At 37.2% G+C, this 27,181-nt stretch overlaps 1 protein-coding gene across 1 annotated transcript in view; it reads right to left on the bottom strand.

Annotated features, from left to right (window-relative positions):
* The window catches only part of Sytbeta (Synaptotagmin beta), a 184,429-nt gene extending 158,543 nt beyond the window's left edge, over positions 1–25,886 (bottom strand). Inside the window, exon 1 of the mRNA XM_090389319.1 lies at positions 25,786–25,886. Within this exon, the coding sequence (XP_090245445.1) occupies positions 25,786–25,787 (2 nt within the window). The 5' untranslated portion in view covers positions 25,788–25,886. The remainder of the gene's footprint in view (positions 1–25,785) is intronic.
* Positions 25,887–27,181: the final 1,295 nt, after the last annotated feature.

The raw sequence follows: 27,181 nt of genomic DNA on the forward strand, positions 1-27,181 counted from the left end.
CAGATCTAAACTAAAGGCTTAAAAGTTTTTAATAAAATAACAAAGTTTCGCTTAGCCTTTTCTGGAAAAAAAAATACTGAGCTTTTAAAAAAAAGGGTCATTTTGTCGGTTCCAACTTCGCTACTTTGCAGACATTCCCATTTCAAAGAATATCCTCTATTCCATTTACTATATCCGCCCACACTTCTTTTTCCCCCGCGTATTGACTTCTGTAAAATCCGAGACGAAAACTTGCTCTTCATTCATTTAATCAATAAAAAACAAAAATGTCAACTGAGCATTGGTGCCCAGCGAGGCAGTTTTGGTTTTTAGATGTGTACAAAGTGAGGTTTATCGGACAGTTTTCAGAGATGCGGTCCATAAAGTTTCATTAAGTGCATTTGAAGCGTCTGTGTGGCTTTCATTGATCCTGCGTGGAATAATTTTTCCTAGTTAGTGTGACAGACATCCAGAGAATGTCTTCTTCAAGCTTCGTGTTGCGGGCGACCTAAGTGAAAAGGTATGTCTGCGAATAACGAGAGGTTTAGCGGCAATTTGGCCGAGCAACTTGGATTAGACTGTTTCGATTAAATGGCTTCACGCGCCCCTTTCGATTTTTAAGATCTGAATAAATTTTAGCTTATTATACTTACTTCGTATAACGAGATAATCATACATCTAGTGATATATACGGTAATTGAAATTTAATATCATACTTTACAAGTAAATTATGAAAATTAAATGCTTCTAAATAGTTGCCGTAAGATTTCGGGGCCATCTTTCCCGAAACTCCGTCTTCTCACCCTGTGTTTTAGTAATTATAGGAGAAGTGCAAGGCTTTCTGACACACACACATACGTGCAAGGTGGGACAGATGCAATTTACAAACATAAACTGTCATCTGTTGATCTTAACGAGTCCAGTCCGAAAATTATGCATTTTTATTTTCAACTGAAATTCGACACTTCACTGAGCAGAAAATTAGAAACTTTCATTATATATAGCGGCCGTTTTTGCCAGAATTACAGTTATATATCTCGTGGCACGGATTCCAGTAGGTATCTAAGGAGGCTAGCTCCAGATTTGATCATTCTTCCATCAAGATATTTGTAGTCGTTATAGAACTGCGAAAATGGGCTGCCTTTTACAGCATAACCCAGAAATTCTTAATTGGATTCTTGGAGAATTAGGCAGTCAGGGTGGATATTGGAAATCATGCGAATGTTCCTCGAAGTATTCAGGTATAATTTTTGCACGATGGATAGTTGCGTTGTCTTCTTGACAGTATCCATTGCAAATCAGGGTGAAAATGAAGTATTGCAGGGTGAAGCTGGTTCGACATTCATTGGAGGTAACACAACCTTTTGAGGTTATGAGCAGATCTAGTCCCAAAAGAACAGAGCATATCGCATACCATGATACCACCTCCAGCCACCTGACTGCTGGACACTAGACAGTCTGGATGCACGTGGTCATAGGATTCACGCCACGCTTTCACTCTGTAATTGAGTTTAAAAAGTTTAAATCGAGACTAGTCAGACCACATGATCTTTTTCCACCGTTCCACAATGCACTTTCCGCATTGACAACACCACTCCAGTCGAATCTTTGAATTTGTTACAGAACTTTCTTATAACCACACGACAACCAATCGATTTTAACCCCCCCCCCCCTAAAATGAGTATTTCCTGCCTAAATTGAAATTTATTCTGGTGTACAATTCGCTTTGAATTCCTTCGGTTTCGTTCTTGGAATACCGACTTCCTGTATTACTGCATTTCTTCCTTTTAAGCAGCATTCTCCTTTCATCTTCCACTCATTCTGTATACTTTTGGGATGGCTGCTTTCGACACACCAGTGATTTCATTTGTTTTTCCCAATGTGTCTCCTGCCAAACGTGCAGTGTTTATCTGATATCAAGGAGCTTGTGATCATACCATATGTTTAATTATCTGTTTCCATTTGGCCATTGAGTGTATTTTCATTTAATTAACTCACTAAATGGCTGTTTATTTTTTAAATATTTGTTAAAATTGGTATTAAAAAACCAAAATCATTACTGGATATCAGAAGAAGAGAAACCTGATTTTACCATAGTGTCTGCCGTTCTCTGAATTAAATGAAGGAAGACAGACAAAAAAAGAAATAATTTCCAAAAATATAGTTAATCCCAAGGCGATCATGTGTAGAGCTCGTCTGAGTTTACGAAAAAGTAATCTAGCGTATTTTTCTTAGCTTAAAGATACCGAGTGCTTGAAAAATGTGTTAGAATAACACAAAGATTTAATCTTATTATAAACTCTAAGTTTATCATTTTTTGCAACTTTGGGCGCTGGCACAGTACACAAGGCAACAGAATACTTTGTGAAAGTCTCGCATTTCATGCTCCCAATTTTCTCTTTTTTTCTTTTCCGGCATCTTAAGTATCTCTTTTGCTCATGAATATACATTATTAAAATATATATGAAATTATTGAAATACATGCATATATTGAAATTGCATTTATTATTTGTTGCTTGCAGGTAATCATAAACATGCGTACCTCTTCTTTTTATGCCAGAGCAACTAATGCTAGCGGATCGGTTGTATTGTCTTTTGCAGGATGAAAAACCTAGTTTCCTATGGGGGTATGCATCCCTTACTGTAACACTGGCTAACCCAGCTACGGCTGGAAAAAAAGTAGTATATTCCCTTTCGTCTTAAGGGATTGGAACCCAGGCCTTTTCTTTGTACTTTTTCCATCTCCACAGCTATTTTTAGTCTTCCAAGAAATTGCACGGCTTTGACTTAAACAGAATTTCAACTGTGTTTGTTTTCTCCTCAATCCTGGTATCGCTGGTGGAAGCAGACACTTTCTTCTTCCACTGAGCGCTTAGGTTACGTGGAAAAATTTCTCTTCTCCCTTCAGTGGCATTTTTATTTGCTGGTTATTATTATTATTTTTTCAGTACTGTGATGTTTCCTCTTCCAACTTGAACAAAATGAAATGCGCGAACTTTGGAAAATACTCTCCAATAGTAGCTATTTGCAGCATTGAAATCGGCATCTTCGGATTCCAGTTCCTTGCCTTTAGCGCACTGTGGTGTGTCTACTACACCATCGCGAAATAAAATGAAATAAATTGAAGGATATTGGTTAGGTCTCCACCATATCTAAAGATAACACAAAGGATGAAAGACAGTATAAATGAAAAAAGAAAGATACAACTTTAAATATGTTTCTGTGCGTCAGTACTTTGTTAAAGCTTAAAAATACCTGGTATGTACGTTTTCGGATAAAACTTAAATGTAATAGGATGGCTGAAAGTTGTTCATTGAGGAAACAAGCATCGTAAAAAAAATAAAACTATGAAAAGTGTTAAAATACTTGTAGTGTGGCGATATCACTCGTGGTCTTATATGACGCCATAGTGGGGTCGCCATCGTGATTCAAATCAGGTCAAATCTGGAGGAATTCTTACAAAAGGTTTCAGTGAAGATGTGTGAATATTACCGAGCAAAATAAACAAGCAGGGACACTAAGTTGCCTCCCGACTGGCTGAAGGAGTCAGTTGAAAGCGGATTTGATGGTTACTTTACGGAATGGAAACCAGTGTGAATATTACGTTTTATTTTATTTAATATTATTGTTGATTTATTTTTATTGGACTGATTCGGAAAAAGTTCTCTTCCTTTCATCATTTGGCCTTTTGTAATACTAACAATTTTCCTCGTAACGTGTCTTTTAATATAACGAACTCCAAGGTCGTTTTCTGGAAATTCTTTCCAGAAAACGACCTTGGAGTACGAGGTCGTGTGAAGTTAATAAAAAGATACGTGGCTAATTTCAAAGGCCTCCTTCTTCAGCACCGCAGAGTACAAAGTTGAAAATATAATATCCCGTTGCCACGGTGAACGTTACGAAGTGGGGCACGTCTATGAAAACCGAGTAGGAGAATATCCTACTCAATTACTGTGCCTCTTCACTAATAGTTTTATTGGTATTTCCTGCGTAATATTAATTAAATGCTTAACTCAACCGACGTCTTTTATGAAATATGGCTTCATTTTATTAAAATTTTTGTACAATCCTTGGTGTATTGTAATAGTAACAAGGTATACATGGGTTCCACGATAAAAAATATTGTTATTTTATTATTTTTATTACAAAAATAATATTAAATTATCCGTATATCAGCGTATACGGATAAAAACAAGTTTTATTGGTAATTTAAGAGAATAATGAAACCATACAAGCTTTTCGACAAAATGTCAGCAATTTACATATATAGAATAAAGGTTCTGCGGATAACTGGAATAAGGACTTATGCGATTGACATTCTCGCTGAAATAGTTAATAGCGTATTGACTTTGACTTTTCGACGGGGTGAATAGAATTTATTTTATCAGCTGTCCATTAAGCTGGTTTCATCACGAACTCGCAAACAGAAACGGGAAAACAAGAGCGAATTTAAAATAATCTCCTTAGAAATGTTTTCCGTAGTCTTGAAAAGAATTGTGTGGCTCCTAACGACTTTCAGCCGCGCAGATTCGCTCTCCCCATGAGGTCTGAAAACTTTCTCTCTAATTCTCTCCGTCAGTCAGTAATTAGTCTTTGTTCAAAAGCAGTCTTGAACAGCAAAAACTGACGCTCACTGCTTTTCACATGTCGAGAGAGAGAGAGAGAGATCTGCAATGCAGCCTTCTAATTTCTTGACGGTCGGTTAATATTATCCTTCATTTAAAGAACTTTCTTTCAGTTTTAGAAAATATTTACATTCGGCTTACTTAGATAATTAACGTATCCAGCTAATATTGATCGGACAGTTAAAAAAAAGTGTGCATACCAATTCCAGTTGCTAATCAATTTGGGACTTAGGAATTCATAAAAGGGCGAACAAATTTCATCCAATACTCTTCGTAATTAAGTTTTAAGTTTCAAAATTACACGAAGCGATAAATGATGGGAAAACATCCAGAGCGGCCTATCGATGGTTAAATTTAAACGCAACTGCATTGGGCAACACGACTAACTCTTACCAGCGCATATCTGAAGAAATTTCGCAACTCCTGTAAGCTTGCCTTCGTATTAGACAGCCTGACCTGCAATCTTCGCATCACGTAACAAGATCAAACATCCTACGGCATTGTACACGAACATGCACGAGTATATTGCTGAACGAAAATAACACCGAACTGCTGATAAGTTCTATGAATGGTTGTGTCATAAAATAATAGACCACTTTATCATATGACAGATTATATTTGTAAAACATTAAACAACAAAGCATTCAGTGAATTTATGGTCAAACTTCCACGGAGAGAAACACTAGATATGGAGAAAGAGCCCGCTTACCTTGTGGCCCCATAATTTTTTTTCCACGGAACTTGTCATACGTCTGCAATTTGTTATAGATGGTTGACACTAGTATAATATTGAAGAACGGTTAGTGGTAAGCATCTGGAAGTGGAAATGGAACTGGAGTAGCGAGTAAACACAGCGAGACGTGAAAATTTCAAAATATGTGCAAACCTCTTTTGGTGATAGAGTCTTTGTTCAATTGGTTTTCTATCCCGAAACCGAGAGCTTATCACGAATCTCTGTTTATATAAAATATTTCATTCTAATCTCAATTTTCTATCTTACATTTACCTGTCCCAGGATTTCAATGTCACTACTAATAGCGGCTATGATATCTTTATACCGCCTCGGCTTTTAAAAGATAACTATTACTTTGCAATACTTTTTAGATCTCGGGTACCTGTTGAATTATCAGCATATATTGCAATCACTCGTTAGTGATTTGCAGCTTTCCTCACATTGATTTATTTTACCTCATCACTCTGTTTCATAACCCTCAACTTTGTTATTAATAGAAATATTTTTCTATTCTTGAAGTTTGTCAAAAAATTTAATTGTTTTGTTTATACTCCAGCACGACTACTAAAGTATGTTTGGAATGTGTCTTGTTAAAACATATTTATTTTGTTAGGTTAGGTAATGTTATGTAATAAATAAACATCTAAATATGAAGGTATAGCGATGAGATCGCACGCTTTTTTTTCAGAAAATATTTTGGAGAGACAATGGCTGGGACTCTTTCAAAGCAATACAAATTGTGTACAGAAGTCGCAGCAAAAATTTGCTGACAAAGTTATTCTACAAAGGTCAGTATTTCCAAAATAGTGATGATACCATGAAGATTACTGATCTTCGATTGAAGGTCATCAGGAAGCCTGTGTTTATTGGACAATCACGATATGCAAAAGGAAGATACTAAAGATATTTAATATCTTCAGCAAACACCAGGACTTTGGTGTGAAAAGTACTTTGCGAGATATTCTGTTCAAAAGTAAGTTTAGCCATTTGGTGGGCATTCCTCTACAGCAGTGTGGATTTGTGTCCTTCCCCAAATTCAGTGGTGTCCAGCCTACTGCCCGCGGGCCTATCCATCCCGTGAATAGTTTTTATACGGCCCGCGCGGAAAGTGGATTAAAACAGCATTTTAGAGCCACACCACTGAGTGTTCACGTATGTAAGCCTCGATCTGGATCTTATCAAACGTGTACATGTAGTCCAGTACAGTCATATGTACGTTAAATATGTTATGTACGTAGCAATCTTTTCATGTGAAATTCTACTTTTTGTTATAACTTCTTCATTGTATTTAATTATTACTAATTTTTATTGAATTAAAAAAATCATCTTTAAAAATGTTCTGAAAGAGGAAAGTCGATTTGACTACTTCTTCACCGAATACGACGAAAAAGCAGTGTTTTATGTGTAAGGAGACTGTGACAGTTTTTAAAGAATACAAAATAATTTACAACGACACTATGATTCCAAGCATAAATCTTATGATCAATACAAAGGAGTGTTGCGAAAAGAAAATTGTTCAAAGTTACAAAATTAATTAAGAAAACAACAAAACACTTTTAAAATGTATCGGTCAAGAAATTTATCCGCTGCATCGCTTTTGAAAGTAAACGGTTCGGTGATGGTAAATTTGTTAAAAGTTGTGGAAGGAATTTGTCCGGAGAAACGAAAACTGATACAAGACATTAATTTGTCTCAACAAACAATTATGCGAAGAGTAGAAAATATTGGAAAGAATTTGTTCCAATAACTTTTGGAAAACAAAACAAATTAAATATTTGTTTTTATGTTTTTGTGGCATGTAATAAATAAACATATAAGTTCTAATGTAAATGACACAGCCCAACTCTATCTTCATACGTGGAATTAATGATAATTTTGTACCAGTTGAAGATTTCGCATGATCTACAGAGCATGCATGGAACAATTGCGGGTGAAAACTTCTTTGAAAATTTTTGCCAATCTATTGAAAAGTTAGGATTAAATATTAAAAACCTTGTAGGAGTCGCAGCTGACAGTGCAAAAGTGTGATTGGTAAAAACATTGGGCTTATGGTAGAATAACCAAGAAAATGATAGATATTGGAGCTGAACCTCCGATTGGAATTCACTGCATTGTGCATTAAGAAGCTCTCTGTGGTAAAGTATTGGATCTCCAACATCTTATGAATGTGATTGTTTTAATTGTAAATTTTTTAAGATCACATGGCCTTAATCAGTTTGTTTCACGGTTTCTCTCAGAAATTAAAGCTGAATACGAATATGTAATTTTACAGAGTGTGGTGAAATCGCTTAGTGGTGGAAAAATGTTATATCATGTCTTTAAACTGCGTCATGAAATTGAAATTTTTATGGCAGAACAAGAGAAACCAACAAGAACAAATAGCGAATGGCTGTTTGATCCTGCAACTCTTTCAGACATTTCTAGTCATTTAAATGCTCTTAATTTAAAACTACAAGGGAAAGGAAAATTGGTCTCATATTTGTATGGTGACATCAAATCGTTTCAGAATAAGTTACTATTTAAATTCCAAATTTAGCGAGACAATTTAGTTCACTTTGAGTGTTGTACCGAGCTAAAGGAGAAGCATAAAGTATTTCCAAAGAATCATTACCTCTCGATATTACAATTACCTTTTGACGAGTTTGAAAGTCGATTTGCTGATATAAGATCCCATGAGAAAGACAAGCTTGTTTTGAGAATCCATTTACTTCTATGGCTGAAAACTACAATCCCAGCTTGCAACTTGAAATTATTGATCTTTAAGCCAAAACCTAGTTCAAAAATAAGCATACGGACTGCAGAAAAAAACTATTCGAATTCTATAATGCTCTCTCATCTGAAGATTTTCCGCTAATAAAAGACAATGCTATCAAAATGGGTACTTTGTTTGGATCAACATATGATTGCGAGCAAATAAATATTTAAGAAACAGAATAATAAGTGAGCATCTTCATTCTGTATTGAGAATTGGCGTCAAAAATTTTCAACCACAATTTGAACAATTATCTAAAAATATCCAGCCTGAATCATCTCGTTAAATGTTAAGTTTTGTTCAGTAATTATTGTGTATTGCACTTAATACTGTTGAAAAAGCACACATCTAATGGTTAAATATATATTTTGTTGTTTTTCTGGAATGATACCTTTGTCAGTCCTTTTACCTGTTAAAGTTTCTTTAATAAAGTTTTCATCTTTCTAATCTGAACAAGAAACAGCCAAATCCATAGAATAAACACCCAGTTCTTGACGTGAGCAGGTCATATTGACCAGAGGAACTTGCATCTGATGGCGTATTCTTTTCAATTCTTGATTTTCTTTCTTCCGTAAAAAATCAAAGAAATTGAAAATAATACTCCACCAATTACTTACAAACAATATATAACTATATAATTTATATAAGTATACTTTATTAATAATATTATAATAATTATAATATTATAAAATAATTTATACAATTATATTTTTTATAATTGTATAAAAAATGGGTTGAATCATTGACTGAACCGTTGCATGAGTACTTTTCCTTACAAAAGCTTAAAGCTCTCCCAGAAATAATTTCCTGTTTTTTTTTTTTTTTTCGAATTCCTTCTTCACCAGCTATATCTTGAGACAGCTGGTGAAGATGGAATTCGAAAAAAATTGTTTTCTCTTTTAAAGAGAAACTGATCTAAAAGCTTGAATGGTATCTACTTCTTCTTGAAATTCGATTAAGTCGTATTGCGGTTTGATTACATCAAATAAGAATGGCGAACTCCTAATCTTCTTTTTCCATTATTTGAAATTTTGTTTCAACTTTTCTCATAATTTACATATATATTTGTGGGATTAATTGTCGAGCTGAAAAGAAATTGAAAATAAACGAATTCTATTTGAAAAAATTTTAAATTATTAATTTGAAAAGAACTTGGCAGCTGCATCGCATCTGAGTCCAGTGCCAAAGGCAAGACTATATTTTATGTTTTGCCAAAATAAAGAAGAATAGTTTTCAAAATTAGAGATTACCAAACAAAATAGTCGTAGTTATTAAAACTGCTTCAGTAGCGAACATAAATAAAAGAAATTGTTCACCTTCTGATTTTTCTTTCTTTTTTTTTTTTGTGCTTTTGACAGTCAGTGTACAATTGGCGCTGTTAGGGAATTTTCAACAAACAAATTTAGTGGTTTTGGTTAAAATATCTCGTGAAACTTTTCAGGCTTAAAGCTCTGAGGGACATCACAATGAACCTTGATAAGATATGAAGGCGTTACAAATCATATAATTTGCACTTTTCTAACCACAGTAAAGTAGCATTTTCCGAGTAATATGCTAGTTAGAGGAGTGCGCTCAATAAAAATAAATATGAAATTGCAAGAGTGCGTGTTTGTGGAAAAGACTTTAGCAGCGGGAACATTGGCTGTGTTGCGCAAAATATCCCACAGGACATGGCGTTGGATTATCCTGTGCGGACAACATGACCGTGTTCACTTTGACATTCAGAACTCTTGAGAATTCTCAATGTTCAATGTCCTTATGCTTGTAACAAATAGCTCGTATATTAAAACGGTAGACCAAATGATGTTGCTGAAAGCTCTTTTACAAAAGCTGAATAATACAGTTGAATAATAAATGTTACATCGTACTGTATAAGTATTATTATAGACGTATTCATGTTCGTTAGTTTATTTTTTAATTTAGCCTGAGATTTTGTAGGTTACTATTCAATATAGGTGGAGCCTTGTATCGTTTGAATCTTGCGGCCATTGTTACAGTTATAGAGTAAGTAGTACGGAATTCTAGTTTTTTAATTGCATTAAATAGAAAGCTTAGAATAGAAAGTTCGAATCACTGAGCTTGGCGTTAGTTGGATAATTTTGTTATATTTTATAATCAACTTACACCTTTCAAGTTTAACGGTATAGCCTAATACATATAACGCAAACTTTGTAGTACTATTGCTACGTAACTGGTGAACTGGAGTAAGGATATTATTGCATTTAACTTTTCATTTAGAATTAGAAGTGTAGGTTACCATCCCTGGATCATAAGAAAAGAGTACAGCACAGTACAGATCAGGGAAAGGGAAGGGGGAGCGGTAATTTCGAATAAAAAATGTAGAACATAATTTTTATTAGCGAAAATATTAAATTTTTATTAGTATTACAAAAATCAAATTATATCACAAATTAAAGTACTTAAATATCTACATTGCAAATTCTTTTGGCAATAAATAACTATCAAAGAGATCAATACTTAAGAGCTTTAACAAAATCTATAATATAAATATAAAGTTTTAATTGAATGAATATTTTGCCTTACTTCGAACTTCGGCTAACATTTTTTGGTTCCCCGTACAATTATTGTAAAATTGTAAGCAATCAAATACTTTGAAATTATACTGAACTATTAACAAATTTTTCACATCTATTTCTTTCACCGGTTCATTGAGCGTTCATCATGCTAAAGACTTTCAACATCGTGCTGTCTTTCAGCCTTAGCATTGTGGCTTGGTATTACAAAAACGAAAGAACATATTTTTAAAAACTTCGAACTCGCAGGTTTATTCACGTTTTTGAAGTAATCTAACCATTTTATCCGATGATTTTTTCATAGAAAATTCGGCATTGGTGTTCACATTATCCAAAAATTTATTTAAGTTAGAAAATTGGTCGGAATAGTAAAGCATCATCGATTTCTATAGTTTTCGATTTTAAATATCTTCTACGCTTTCTAAAATGTCCATGATTTCTATTAAATTATTTTTTTCATTTTCAGTCTTCTCAATATTGCAATTAAAAACGTTCATGAGCGAGTGAACGAACCATAAATAACTTTCGTTTAGCGGATTTTCAAAAAAATAATTTTATTAACACTGGTGGATGTTCCTGCGACAGAAAGTAGCTATGAATTGCCGGGTACATTTGCAACACTCTGTGTATGCGAGTAAATAATGACAGCCCCTGGTCTGGGCATGAGAAAGCAGTTCGATATTCTACCTCAACAAAATCACAGAAGTATTTTAGAGCCTCAGTTCGGATTGATAAATGAAAAATTGATAAATTTTCATGATCAAAGATTCAATATCGATTGGTAGACCATCAAAAGCGTGTTGTACACAGTTGTGCAAGATATGAGCTGGGCATCCAACTGCAATCAATTCTTTTTTAATGGAATTTTGTAGACGGAAGAAAACATGTAATATATGAGGTTGAAGAAAAAAAATGTGATTTTTTTTTTTTTATAATTTAAAAGTTTCAAAAAGAGTACATTCGGCTTTGATAAATGAAAAGTAAGAGTGCGCTGTTTTACCACCCGAAAAAGAGTACGGATGGTAACCCTAAGCGTAGTTATTATTTGTGATTCTCTGATTACGTTGGTGAATGAGTTTGTTGCTTATCGTTTACAATTGCTTAAGGAACTGCATTCGACTTCTACCCTCATTTTTGTATCCATAACAACATTCCAATTTTAATTTTATATAATTAATAACGTAAACTTCATAGCATAACCGGTGCATAGTATTATTATTACTGCATTAGATATGTTAACTTTCAGATTCAATATAATTTTTCAATATAATGAATTTGAACGAAAATCATGCCTCGGAAAACAGCAGCAAAGCAAAGGACTCAAGGTAGTGGGAGTGCAATGGCTCTGGGAAAAAACTGAGGAGGAGGGGGGGGAAGATTGTCCTCCGAATCAGGGTTTATGAAATATTCTGCTTATTTGATGTTTGCAGATCTATCTGGAACAAGAAATGATATTGCCAAGGGGGAGGACTTTGTGTGCATGATGTAAGGAGTGTTAGGATATTACGTGCCAACTCAGCGTTGTTATGGGCCTTTGTGAGAGCATGAGAAATCCATTGGATGCCTTCGAAGGTAGTAAAATTGCGGACCCCGTCAAGCTCTCAGCTGCCCAATTTAAAGCTAGACCTCACACTTGAGTATCAGGCAGCGCAGCAGCAACCCCCCAATGCAGAATTCGCTGGTCCCACACGAGGTAGTTGTTTTTAGTGACTCTATTGTCAGGGATATGAGAGATATATTGCGCAAAAAGGGTAAGTGGAATAGGATCAGAATATGTCTGCCAGGGGGGAAAAGTTGATGACGTTGTAGAACAGATATCTATTTTAATATCACAAAAGTTGATATTGCTGTACACGTTGGTACTAATGACATTAAGAGTAGGAGACCTGCGGTCTTGCTTAACAATAAAGTTCAGTTTTTTTTAAAAAAGAGGTGCGAGTTAGAGCTAAATTTGAAAGTGTCTGCAGTTCTGCCCTGAAAGGAGGAAGTATAGGATGAGAGCCTTGTCAATCAGTTCAGCTCTGGAGAAATTGTGCAAGGCTCGTGGGGGTACAATTTTTTCTCGGCGTGGTCTGTGCTTGTTAACAGGAGAGACTGCTTCTACAGGAATGGGGTACACTTAAATATAAAGGGTGCAATAATATTTGCGATGCCATCGAGGCAATGTTAAGTAGGTCGGAAAACTGCTAGCTTGAGGGATTCACCGACTAAAAGATTAACAATAGCCACAGGCAGATGTGAAACTGATTCTTGCACTGCTTCTATTGGAACGAGAAGCAGCCTTGAAAGCAAGGTGCTGGGGATTTCCAGGATTGCTAAGAGTCATCATAGAACAAATAAATACATGGGGTGTGTTAGGGTAGCGAAGAATAAGAACAGGTGCATGTATACTTACATGTACATAAAAGCTAGAAGTTTAGTAAATAAATTTGATGAATTTTAAGTGCTGGTCAAGACATAAAATGCAAACGTTGGTGGGATACTCTGATAAGTATAATGACCAATTTTGCAGAGAAATAGGGTGGGGCAGTAAATCAGAATGTCTTATAATGGGAGATTTTAACTTTAATCCTGATGGAAGAATGGTCAAATAATAATTGTAGCCCGTGCATGCCACAGACAGGCAGGAAAAAAGGTGGGTCTTTTGATATTAATAAAAGGTTTTCACTGTTTTTTGCCGGTATGTATGTACATTAATTAGGTATATTTGCCATACCATATTTTGGTAAAAACAGCATAAAACGTAGAAGCGAAATGGTTCGGTCGTCGGCTTCGATAGCCCTATTACGAGTTGTGCGTTCTGAAATGCCTCTTTGGTTATTTCTGTTGCAGTGGGGTGCTATTCGACTGACTGTAGCTGGCTGTTTGGTTATTGGACCAATCTCGAGACACAGTCGAAGTCAATTTTCTTTACACCAGCAGGATTGCTTTTCCAAGATACTCATACTGGCGCGTTTGGTGCAGGTTGCATTCAAAGTCACTTAAAGCTTTCCTCTTGCCCATTCTCGCACTGATTTGCAAACGTACAACAGCTTTCATATCTGTCCACCTGTTTTTTATCGCATGGTCAGAAAAAATGTCTCTGACTATCCGCTCCAAAGTGGTTTGCTTTCAAGAGTGTCGTGTTCATATGGTTCATATTTTTAGTGTGCGTGTTGCTCAGTCTCCGAAGAGTATTTAGTGGCCTAAATTTAATTCAGTTATTATAGAGTATTTGGTAGTAAGTTACTAATTAACTTGTTATAAATTCTAATAACTTTCATAATATTGTTAGGCCAAACTGTGGAATCACCGATGGCCTTTAACGGTTACGTGGGTATTCTTCAGCCGATCTCTCAACTAAGCTTTACTGATATTTAACTGATATTACGCAATTTTATTTTTTAGTAAATAGCTCGGTATAAATACAAGACATATTTAGTCAATCAAGCTCATAGCATCTGTCTTCTTACTATTTATTTCTTTGAATAACATTCTTCTTCTTTGTCCTCGCCTTCTTCCCACGTTCATATGGGGTCGGCATTCCCTTCCCTAATTCTCTTCCTCCATTCGTCTAACCAGGGCTTCCTCTCTCCTCCATCCTCTCTCTTTCAAATCCTCTGCCACCTTGTCCTTCCATCTCAACTTAGGTCTCCCACTCTTCCTCTTCCCTATCACCTTCAGCTTTTCACACCTCTTCCCTACATACTCCTCACTTCTTCGTTTCTTTGAATAACATTACGCTTTATAAATGGAGCTGCAGATCTGCATTATCTTTGACTTTATGAGAAATTAATACCTATCTTGCAGCATTATTTCTTACTTCTACTGTTTTAGCTGCGTTCCAACCAGTCACGTTGCCTAGAAGATCCGTAACCTTTGAGAGTGTGGAGGCTTCCTCTCATCACTATATCTTCAACTTACTCTTCTAATTTTTGTTCATTAATACCGATATTACTTCGAATGTCAGTTCTAAAACAGGTGTATGTAGTCAGTCGCTTAGATGATCTGAAGCTAGTCTTTAATGAACTGAATTCCGTCGAGAATGTTGTAACACTGTCAACACTGCATCCAGTAAACAGTTCCAGAGCTTACCAGATCATCTGTTAAAATGTCATCAGAAATGGTATCTGCAACTGTATTATCTAAACTTCCATTGAAGCCTAGAAAGGCGGAACTGGGAAACATCTTTGGATTTCCCATGGCTGATTACACTGTTCAACACACATTTGATCATCACATGAATGTCTATTGCTAATTCGTATGTATTTTCTCTTGCTGAATTCAAAAACGAAAACAAAATTTCGTTTTTGAATTCAGCAAGATCGCATTCAAAGTCACTTAAAGCTTTCCTCTTGCCCATTCTCGCACTGATTTGCAAACGTACAACAGCTTTCATATCTGTCCACCTGTTTTTTAAGGCATGGTCAGAAAAAATGTCTCTGACGATCCGCTCCAAAGTGGTTTGCTTTCAAGAGTGTCGCGTTCATATGGTTCATATTTTTAGTGTGCGTGTTGCTCAGTCTCCGAAGAGTATTTAGTGGCCTAAATTTAATTCAGTTATTATAGAGTATTTAGTAGTAAGTTACTAATTAACTTATTCCAGGAGAAAAATGTTGCAAACGAATCATTGGTTACTCCTGATAAACTTTTATTACCACTATTGCATATTAAACTTGGTTGTTGTTGTAGGGTTATAGGAACATCAGAGAATAAGGCCATATTGCTCTGTGTATACTGTCTGTAAAAATTGTTTTATGGTCGATTTTCTGTTTGCTGGACGAAAACCCAGGGAGAAAAAACCATACTACTATCGCCTCAGACCGATTAACTCAGCCACGTTGTAAAAAAGACCCATAAAAGTTCCTCACGTCATTGACGGGACTCAAATTCAGGTCTTTTCCAGCCGGTGTGGGGAGGATGGTGATCCTGGCAACTGTGCTACCCACGAGGTCTTAAACTTGGTTTAATAAAAATTTTATCTCAACGTAATGGATCGAAATGGAGCAGGGCTTTTTTGTGGGACCCCAAAGAAAAAAAAATTGAAGAACAGTTAAGGTTGTTTTTGGAAAATTTCAAGGCTGAAAATAACCAAGATATAATCAAAACGCTTCTCAAGGCCTACGAAGTTATAGGATATAATACGTCCCTAAAGATCCGTTTCTTGGATTCACACTTGGACTCCTTCCCAGAAATTCTAGAAGCTGCCAGTGGTGAGTACGAAGAACATTTCCATCAAACTGTTTGCACAGCGGAAAAGAGGTACCAGTGCAAATTGGGCCCAAGAATGCTGGCTGATTACCGTTGCACGCTGAGGAGGGATATTCCAAAGGTGAAAATAACAAGAAATCATTAGGAGCTTCAGTTAAAGATAACAAGTTCATCTTTAAAAAAAGTGTTCTAGTGTCACTTACTTTAATATTTGTATAAAACTGAAATCACGTTAAAACTATGGGTGATGGACAAAAACTGATTTAATATTTGAAATCAAAAAATATTTTCAGATTCAAATTTGATATGTGTGGCAGAAACAAAGGTACTCTTTTGTTTATCGGTGTTATCAGTGCGATGCTGATTTTGCCTACTGACGAAGATATAAACTTCAAATGCTAATTAATAAACTGATATTGCTATCATGGTCTAGTAACCAGTATTCGTTGGTCGATGTTTCTAAATGTCAGAGCAGTCGCTTGTATTTCGGTTACGTTTTCAAGTCACATTCTCCTCCTCCAATAAATCATGGAGGCTTCGTTCTTCGCTCTCTCCTGCTTCAGCAAATCCACCAATCGAATTATGTTCACGAGGCCACAACGGCATACTTCTTTTCGAATGGCACCGTTCGGCGTTGTGGTTTTTTCCTTGGCTGTTGTTTTCGTATTCATTCCACGTTGTGAAATTAATATTGGAAAACAGTAAACCTACGTCAGGTTTACTGTTTTCCAATATTGACGTAGCCCAGTGGTTGACGTAGCCCAGTGGTCAGGAGCGAGAGTGCATAGCACGCGTTCCTTGAGTGGACCGGGGTTCAAGCCCGTGACTACTAAATACGATAAATATTTGTATTGACGATTTATTGTAAACTCTACTGACTTGGTTGTCGTGCCGGAGTATAAACAGAAAATTTATTTAAACAACACATTGCTGCATTGCGTATATTAATAGTATCGAACGATAACAAGTGTTACTAAAACTACACGTGATTCTAGTAGTTTGGTACTGAGAAACACTGATTCTCAAAAAGTAAGCAGAAATGTTTTGAAATTCTATCCTTTCCTCCGTAGGTGACAAAATCTTTTAATTGCTGAAATGCTCTTAACTTCAAGTTATCTTTTTGATATTATTTTAATATTAATCGCAATTTTATTTAAGGTTTTTAGCATTCACAGTTTCTTACTTAGCCTGCAGTGCAACACTCGTCTTGCTTGTTGTCCAGAAAGCATTCACGGTTTCTTTTCAAGATATCTTCGGCATACTTTTGAGAATTTCACATCTTAATCTTTGTCTAGGTGCCAATTGCCTATTAACAATCACCTGCGTAGTAGCATATACAATCTATCAATATGTTGTTTACTTTTCCACTTATTAATTTCTTATGAGGTCATTCCTTTTACAGGACACAAATTAAGAAATATTATTCAAGGTTTAGGCCTAAATGGTTGTCAAATGAACTAATGAGACTCATAACAGAGAAGAAAAATGGATGGGATGCATATAAATGGGATGCATATAAATTATCAAGCGACTCAGAAGCCTGTGGCAGATATATGCTAGTCTATAATCAGGTCACAAAGGAGGTTAGGCAGGCGAAGGCAGATTACGAGAAATCTTTGTCAAAAGATGCTAAGAAAAACAGCAAAGATTACTTTACTTATATAAACTCTAAAAGGAAGCGGGTGAATCTGATTGGTCCACTTGACATCGATGATTTGACTATTGATGATCCTGTTCAGATAGCAAACAAACTGAATGAGTATTTTGCATCGACATTCACACATGAGGAATTATTAAGGTTTGAAAATGGCAGAAGGTTATCAAATTGTATCAGGGTGCTTAATGATTTTGTAATAACTGAGACCAAAGTGGAGGAGAAATGGTTGAAGTTAAACATAAGAAAGGCACCTGGGGTGGATGGGATCTATCCAGTTATATTAAAGGATGAGGGAAAGAAACTAAGCAAACCCTTAGCCATAATTATGACAGCATCCTTGGACTCAGAGTAGGTCCCCACGGACTGGAGATGTGCAAATGTATCCTCAATTCACAAAGGGGGATCGAAGGGTGACACGAGTAATTACAGACCAGTTAGTTTAACTTCTGTTCCGAGTAAAATAATGGAGTCACTGGTTAAAGATGCATTGCAGGATCATCTAGACAGGACTGCAGCAATAATTCAGACACAGCATGGGTTTGTTAAGAGAAAGTCTTGTCTGACAAATTTGATAGGATATTATGATGTGGTTACAAAGGAACTGGATGCAAAAAATAATTTTGATATCATATATTTGGATTTCAGGAAAGCTTTTGACACTGTTGCGCGTGGAAGACTATTGAACAAATTGGAGCAGAATGTTATTAAGGGTAAGTTGCTACAATGGATAAAAGGATGGTTGAGTGGGAGAAGACAGAGGGTGGTAATCAATGGGTGCTGCTCTTCGTGTACTAATGTTATTAGTGGAGTCCCACGGGGTTCGGTGTTGGGTCTTCTGTTGTTTTGTATATTTATCAATGATATTGATGAAGGTAAATCAGGCTTAGTGTCGAAGTTTGCAGATGATACAAAGGTTGGCAGGGTTGTTAATGACAGTAATGGCAGTGTGCTACTGCAACAGGATCTAGATAATTTGGGCAGATGGGCTAAGAAGTGAAGTTTAACCTTGAAAAATGCAAAGTACTACATACGGGTAGAAGTTACCCCAGAGAAACGAACCAACTGTGTGGTACTACACTTAAGGTGGTAGAAAATGAAAAAGACCTGGGAGTAATTGTGCAGTCAGATATGAAGTTTTCTGAGCAATGCAGACAGGCTGCCAGGGTAGGTCATGGGGTTTTGTCAATGATATATAGGAATTTTGCTAGTAGGGAAAAGGAGGTGATTGTCCCTCTGTATAAGGCAATGGTCAGCCCACACCTTGAGTGCTGCGTATAGGTCTGGAGGCCTCATTTTTAGGAAGGATGTAGATTTGCTTGAGCGTGTACAGAGAAGGGCAACAAGATTGGTGAGGGGAATGAAGGGATCCTCTTACCAAGAGAGGCTTAAGTTCTGCAAATTGTAGTGGCTGGAGACTAGGCACCTGCGCGGTGATCTGATTGAGGTATATAAGGCCTTGAATGGGTTGAGCACGCTGAATTCTGATGGGATCCTTCCACTTGTTCAGATTACGAACCTAAGGGGGCATAAATTCAAATTAAGAAAAGACAGATGTAGAATAGATGTGCGGAAATTTGCCTTTAGCCAGCGGGTGGTTAATTGCTGGAACAAACTTCCATCTGTCGTTGTGGAAGTTGATAGGTTGAATAAATTTAAGGAGGAACTGGACAGGCATTTGGAGGGAATGGTGTGATTTTTTTTTTTTTTTTTCTAGTTGGCTGATGCTGCATAAGCTCATACACATGCTTTCTTGCATCACATGCCACTACTACTACTCCTCTTACCAAGAGAGGCTTAAGTACAGTAAAGTGTGTTAGTTGTCTGATGGCACCAGGGGTTTCCCCCATCACCGTGTTGTATTTTTTCTGAGTGACTCTGTGGACGCCAGAGATTTAGAAAGTGTGTGGGGAGTGGTCTGTTGTGTAGCGTTATGTTCTGTTGTTTCTCTGACCATTTAGCCGTTAGGCCCCTATTGGGACCCACCGTTGCCCACACTTCTCCACGAGGAGGCAGGTCAGGCACCCAGTAGATTGTTCGAGCCCGTGACCACCAAATACGGAGGATGTGGAAAGGTCAGGGAATGACCACCTCATATCCCCGGAGCAATATGGCCTTAGTTGCTAATGCTCCTAAGAACCAAATAACAACAACAGCATCCCAGTAGATTATTTTAGTACTCTGGCAGGCTCCACCACCTAATTTCCAAGGATTTCAGTGGCAAGGCCTATATTAAAAAAAAAAAAAAAAAAAAGTGGGGGTGAATACTAGAATTTGGCCGAAAAAAGATTTACAAGGAAGTAGTAGATTTTAGACGTTGATTAGAATTTAGCGGCATTGTTATGGGATGTACTCGGTCGATTTAGTCAGGGTTGGGGAAGGGAAGAGAGACTGGAGAGAAACAGGTAGAAGGATGGGGCCGATACAGTAGGTATCCACAAAGAGGTCAGTGGGGACGACCTCCACCAGGCGAAGTATGGGGAGACAGGTAGGGGAGGAGACAGAGACCCGTCTCCTCCCTTCCCTGCCTGGGGATAGGGTTTTAAAGGGAACCGGGTTAGAGTACCCAATTCAGATCGCCAATGGCGTGTCGGCAGCAAAGCGGCAGTATGTCTTCGTTGGTGATGGTTGTCAGGTCCATGTCTTGTTAAATCGGATAAGAAGGTCAAACTGCCCATCCTGCTCTGGAGGTGAGACATGTTAGCTGGCAGTGGGGAACCCACCAGACGAAAGGGTGGGAGAGACTCACATTTACTTCATTCATAATCTGCATTCTCAATCTACTTGCATTCTATTTTTATACTTTTTTCTTATATTTAATAATTTTCCCCCGTTATATATATATTTTTTCGCTCACTCATTCATCTTTTTCACACACACCAGCGGGGGATGCAATGATGTGTAGTGTAAATTTAAATACTAATTAAAACTTGGGCTTACAGGACAATGAGAAATCAGTACGAAAATAATTGTAATGTGAACAACTTTGACATGAAGGATGGATGACATTCAAAAATCAACCAGCAAGCCGCTGTTGGTCACATGATGATAGCAGATATTTCTGGCCTGAGCGCTCCACAATAGATAATCAAACTCGAATAATCGAATACTGATAAAACTCTAGAACCAAGCATTGAGAATGACGCCATTACTACCATGTATTTTCCGCTAACCGCTACCAGGGAAACTTATAAAGTTCTTATTGACCTTCTGTTTAGCGAAGTTACTCGTGCGTAAGTTTTTGGACTCTGAACTTTAAAATCGCCTAAGGGGTTCTATATCCGAAAATCCCGGGCTAAAAAGGGACCCCTCAATCAATAGAAAGAAACTCCTCCTTGCTGTAGTTTTCCCAAACATTTCTCCCACTCGGTCCTCCCCAATTCCCCCGAACTCCTCGGAATGAGTGTGGGAGATAAAGTTATAGTGATATCCGAAATTGAGAAGCCAGAAAAGAAGGCTGCTATCCTGAATTTATTTTGGTCAGATCAGTGATCCATGCAATTTGTAAAATAAGCAGAAGGTCACCTCACTGATTCGTCTTTTACAAATTGCTTTACAAAATCGATCATTTATTCGACGATGCGTAGGATAGATGATTGATTTCTTTGTTTGAATAATCATTGTGAGTTACAGGACTTTTTATTATTGATTAAGAGTTTGTATTTATCGGATATACTTGTGTAGATTACGATACCTTGATTATGGAAAAAGGCGTTCCCAGTTCAGAACAGTCGAAGTTTTGGAACAGAACCCGTTTCAAAGTTTCGTTGCGAACAAAGGATTATGTCGCGTTTCACATTTGCAAAATTTCTGAATAATCAAAAATCCATACAGTTGCCATTTATAAGATCCAAGACCGTGTCATTGAACATCAAGATCAGACAGACAAGGACCACCAAGTGGTGATCCTTGTGGGACACCTGAGGTGAGGTGTAAAAGAGAAGAGCTCATTAACAATAACACTGGCGAACGTAGCAGTAAAGAAAGATAAGGGTTAGCAGGAGAAAGAAAATACCATAATGTTTTAGCTTATGAATTCAAACTGAAAATGGCACCATCATTTTCACGTCCCTTCGCACTGGGGAGTAATCTATACCCAAGAACTCGATATCTGCCATTCTGGGCAGGTTCACATTAAATGTTAGTGCCGATTTCTTTTCTCAGTCCGTCATCGGTTGGTATGCAAATAAATCGTTTGTGAAATGCAAAAAAACATTTTTCAGAATTCGCTGCCCTCGTGGATAGCACGATAGGTAGAATTGTCTTCCCCACACCGGGTGGAAAACACCTCAGTTGGAGTTCTGTCGATGACGTGAGGAATTTTTATGGGCCTTTTCCTCAATGTGGCTCAGTCAGTCGATCTCAGACGAGGGTAGTGTGTTTTTTCTCCCGGAAAGTCAGAACTCACAGTTTACAGACAGTATATACGGAGAAATATGGCCTTAGTCGCTGGTGTTCCTAAAAACTCTGCTACAACAACTACACTAACAAAATTTGCTCTGATATTAATTTTTGGTTTAATATTAATTTGCTTTAATATTAATTTTTGCGTTATCAAGGCACCATTTCGTCAAGCGTTATTTTCGCTGTTATATGGAAGCGTATTGATAATCCGAGTATTCGAGTAGTTATCAGATGTCCTTTATGAGATCTGGATCAGAAAAAGAGGGTGGGTGACCCCTTTCGTCAGTCGCAGCCTGCGCGATCTGCTATGACAAAAAATGAGTATAAATGAAGAAGCTCCGTCCTCATTCCAAATAACTTGGCCTTCTTTCTTTCTTGAATTTTCTCCTTAAGGACGGTAATGCAATGCTGTCCAATCATGATCCAATATTCATCGAGTGGTAATTTATATTTTGAATCGCTTCTCATGCAGCTTATTGTTTTGCAGTTTTGAAAACTTTCCGGTCATTAACGATATTCTACGACAACAACGGGGCCATTTGTTTCGCTTAAATGTTTCTTAATGAGCGATAGATGAATGCCCGAGCCACAAGACATTCTTCCTTTTTGTCCAACCTCTTCAGTAATGCGTTTGATTTCCCGAACATTTTTCTTTTTTTTTTCATTCTTCTGCCTAACGAGGTTGCTTGGAACTACCGGTTGCTATGGCAAAAGGTGGTTGAAATATTTCTGTATAGGAATACCATTCCGGCTTCCTGACACGCAACAGCGAAGCAATTTTGTTTACAGTTTTTCAGAAAGTTTATACAGTTAACAAGAGCGGGTACAAGAAAGCTACGCCGGAAGTTTTCACTTCGTTTTTTGTCAGTTTAAAACTAACTATTCAGTCACGTGCTCTTCTCCTAAATTTTTCTTCTTCTGTTTGTTCAGTTCATGAAAATTGCCTGCAATGTGCACCTTCATTAGGCGGGGATATTCCAGAACGCAAGGTTTTCAAGTTTGTTCAGCGAGAGAAGTCACTGAAGATTTGTTAAATTTGGATTCATTTCTAATTTATTTCAATTTAAAGCCGTTAAATATTATTAAGAAATTATTAAGAAATAATGGATGTACAATGACAACCCACCTTTGTATTCGGAGATTAAAATTATATTATTTTGATGAATAAATGTTTTCAACTTGCTGTTTTAATGGTTTACTAGTTTTGAAGGACATAAAATACAAGTTGCCCAAGCAGTCACATATTGACAACATACGATCAATACATGACCATTAGCAGATGGATACATTTGCAGCCATGAAGGTATGCACCCGGCTGGAAAAACGTCCACGTACTCTGTGGCATCCACATGTTTCTTCATTTGTATTAAGGGCACAGTGTGCAGCACACCATAATAACACTACCGCCAACTTGCATTACTGGTACCTGGAAAGATGGGTCCATGGACTCACACTGTTTTCGCCATATTCTTGTCTTTAGACTGAGATTGGCTGAAGCCCCAATTGAAGAGACCTTGAAAAACATTAAAGCGAATGTCAGGGGCTAAAACTCTTGAAATTATGTCTTAGAGTCATTCCTAAGTCCATTAAATTCTAAGGCCCCGCTTATACTTAATCCACTTCCAAATAATAGAATTACTCCTTAGTCCTTTGATTGTTCACATAGGTAACTCTGTTATTTGGAAACCCCTAGAAACGGATCGGCAAATACATCGTAATGCATGACAGGAACATCAAAAGCAAGCGAACGGACAGACGTTAAAAAATAACAGACTACGCAGAGGCCTGTTGAAATCGATGGGTTCGTCGACCCATCATCAGTGCGAAGATGCCTCCAGATACCACTACCATCGTACATTACTGTTTATTTATTTATGTAAATGGTGGAGTTCAGGCGAACCCTACTAATCAGCCACCAGACTGTTTACATATATAGGTGTATAGAGAATAGTTACAGTCAAGCACAGAACAGTATCATAAATACTTCTGTATATATCTATATATGTATGTGTAAATAGTTCTGATGGCTGATTAGTGGGTTTCACCTGTACGGACGTTCATAAATAAAGGAGTACTGTAATCTTCAAGGAAATCAAACTGCACGGAATTCTTTCCACATCATGCGAAGGGACTGTCGTTCATTATTAGTTCTCTATATACTTGGAAGAATTGGACCAACGGAATCTGTAGTACCAGAGTGAGTGACATTAAAATTTAGAGCTTCAAGATTTGCTGAACAATCCACCCTGGACTTCATAAATTTGTAAAGAAAATGTAAGTCGATGTATTTTCTTCTGTTGTGGTGGAAATTGAGTTTGTAGACATCGCATATGTTTGTATAATCTTCAGTATGTTATGTGATCTAGTTCCTGTAACAAAGGTGCTTGATGAATAACCTTTGACACTTTTCGATATTTCCCACTAGCGGAAAGATGTGGATGCCAGATATAAGAGTAAGAAAGTGTGCCTTTTCTCGTGTAAATTTGGATCGATGTCCCATAATAAAACCTGCCATTCTGTAAGCCGAATTAGAAATGCTTCACATATGTTCATGGAATGACCCACTAGATTCCAAGGGTTTTTATTATGGCGTGAATTCAAAAGAACAATGCAAAATGTTGCAGTGTGAACAGAATCCATAATCGATAAAGCTTGATTTTTTTTTATATCGACTGATCAATAAATACAAGATCTTGTATTTATTGATCAATCGATACAAAAAGAATCAAGCTAATGATATTCCTTGTTAGGTAAGAGCATATTTGTTCTACATTATGCCCGAACGTAAAGTTCAGCAAGTTTAAACGTTATCGGTGTGTGTATGTTATAAATAAGCACACAAACCGATAGATATTTAATTATATTCTCGTAATATTCTAAATGTTACTCTTCTGCTGCTTTGAAACTTGGTTTTAGCCCCAATTTAACATTTTGCAGTATCCTGGTTTTTGAATTTTTGATTAATATTTTTCCACGAACACTGAGGGTTAGCAAACCTGATAGATACTCTCCATGATCTCTCTCTCTTGCGCGCACGTACGCACAGACGCCCACACAGTAGATATAATCTGGGGACACAGATCGCAAGATCCTTTGATGTGTGTTCCCTTATTAAAGATGCAAACGGAGACCTGCCCTCCACCTCGCAGGTAAACACTGACCCGAGTCTGGTGAAGACTACATCGAGCACTAGGAATTCTTCTGACCATCGGTAAACATCAGCAGCGTCTAACACACCCTCACTATTCAACTTGTTTATTTCCATCCTGTGTGGGTGTCATTTGATGTATCTCCTGTGTACACACGTCCACGAGCAAGACGCTGATGTTGTTGTAGGATATTTCTCCGTCTCTAACTGAATCCGAAATGAGCAAAGATGATTAATGACACATCGGTCAAATTGTATGTAGAAAAATTGGTTGCGCTACTGAAGTTTAAAAACTGCCAGAAGGATGGATAACGCTGTTTTTCTCTAAAAATATTACTTCTCTTTTATAGTACACAAAATCATAATTTAACTGCAAAGACTCCATTTCGCTGTTATTTAATGGGTTTATAATTTACTTTTAAGTATCAGTCATAGGCATCATTTATCTCGATATTTCAATTCTTGACTCAATACTCCATTGTTTTTGTATTCTCTAAGAAATAGCGTAATCTACTACCCAGAAAGACCGAATGCTCTTTCGATATTAATTAAGAATTTTTATTGCTTGAAGTTGAGTCATCTTCTGGGGAGGGGAGGAGTTGTTTGAAAGACTTAAAAAAAAGTAAAACTTCTTAGCACTTTAACCATTTGAAGAATCCATGCCATGGTAACTTATATTCCATTTTATACGGATACATCTGTTATGTTCTTAATAAGCGTTTATTAACAGCATTTATTAATTAAAATTGCCATAAAATAAACTTACATGACTGCTAGAAGAATGTGCTCCGCTTCCAGGGGGTGGCAAGCGCCGGCGTAGCGACTACAAGAGATCCACGTGTCTCGAATTCGCACCAGATTATCGCTGGATAATTTAAATAAATATCACACCCTAAAAGCAAGTTTCGAACTTTGAAATTCGCTCTGTGAAGCGGTCACATCTGCTACCACCTCGTTAAGTGGAAAAGCATCTTCGCCTTACAGCCGTACGATTGCGTAACCACCTGTTGTTCCGAGCCGAATCTGCTTTTCACGAACATCTCCCATGTTATGCGCTGTCCAAGACCGACTTATCGGATAAATCTCTGGATTTCTGATACACAGACAACGGGAAAGGTCACTCCCACACGACGACCATTCATTCCACGCCTTGGTCGTCTTCTGCAGCCAACGCCGAAAGCGCGAGACACTTTATTTCCGCGGTATTTCTGCGCGTGGACTGCGCAGCCGCCGTGCTTCTTTTGCCGAAAACAGATTAGCCGAAAAGGTAAGTGGTTCCGCGTAAAACATCGCAGTTGTCTCCTCCAAACTATAATATTCACGACAGGGATCCTGTCGAGGAGTTTTCGAAGTGAACAGAACTCTAACCGCCATAACTATATTGCGGACGCGTAGATAAGCGTCTTATTTGGTGTTGTACAACGGCGATAGTTAACAGATGGGAGAAAATTGTAGTCTAATGTTTTCTGAATAGGCAATGAGTCTGTTGTAAACAGAAAGGACAGTTGTTCAATTGACAGGTTTCGGTAAATCTAAAGGCGCATGAAAATTAATGCCGGGATGAAAAACATTAATCACTCGCCTTTGCATCTTAATCAGACTCCAAATTTACAACACTTCGCGTATCTTTTTATATATTTTATGTAATATCAGTCCCAGGGGTTGTTCTGGAAGAGATTTCATTAAAGGGGTTGCGTATAACATTGTACAATAAGATCTCATTGTCTAGGTAGTACTCCAAAAATCCTTTTCATAAATTGGGTTTTCTCCACTGTAACCACATTTATTTCTCGATTGTGTGATTTATTGCGGCATGCATCTTGGGAAACTTCTTCCCTTCAATCCATTAAATGTACTTCCATCAGAAAACGATATTTTTTATTTCTTCGTAATATACTTTCAGAAAGTAAATGAAGGTGAAAGCTCAGAGTCGTGTTCAGAGAAAACAACACGATTTTCTGTTTACATTTTGTTTTGGCGGTTGCCATGCGCGTTGTGGTTTGAAGGACGAAAGAGTTTTTCGTAAAAGTAGTCGTAGAAGAGACCCGATGTAGGAGGGGTAGAGAAAAACGCCGATATCATCGGTTTATTTCTATTTTGGTTTCGGATTCGTGCGATCTAATTTTTCCGTAAAACGAATAACTCGTTCTGGTTTAAGCAGC

This window comes from Mastigoproctus giganteus, chromosome 14 (genome assembly GCF_048544385.1).
Source record: "Mastigoproctus giganteus isolate SK-2022 chromosome 14, ASM4854438v1, whole genome shotgun sequence".
Classification (NCBI taxonomy): domain Eukaryota; kingdom Metazoa; phylum Arthropoda; class Arachnida; order Uropygi; family Thelyphonidae; genus Mastigoproctus; species Mastigoproctus giganteus.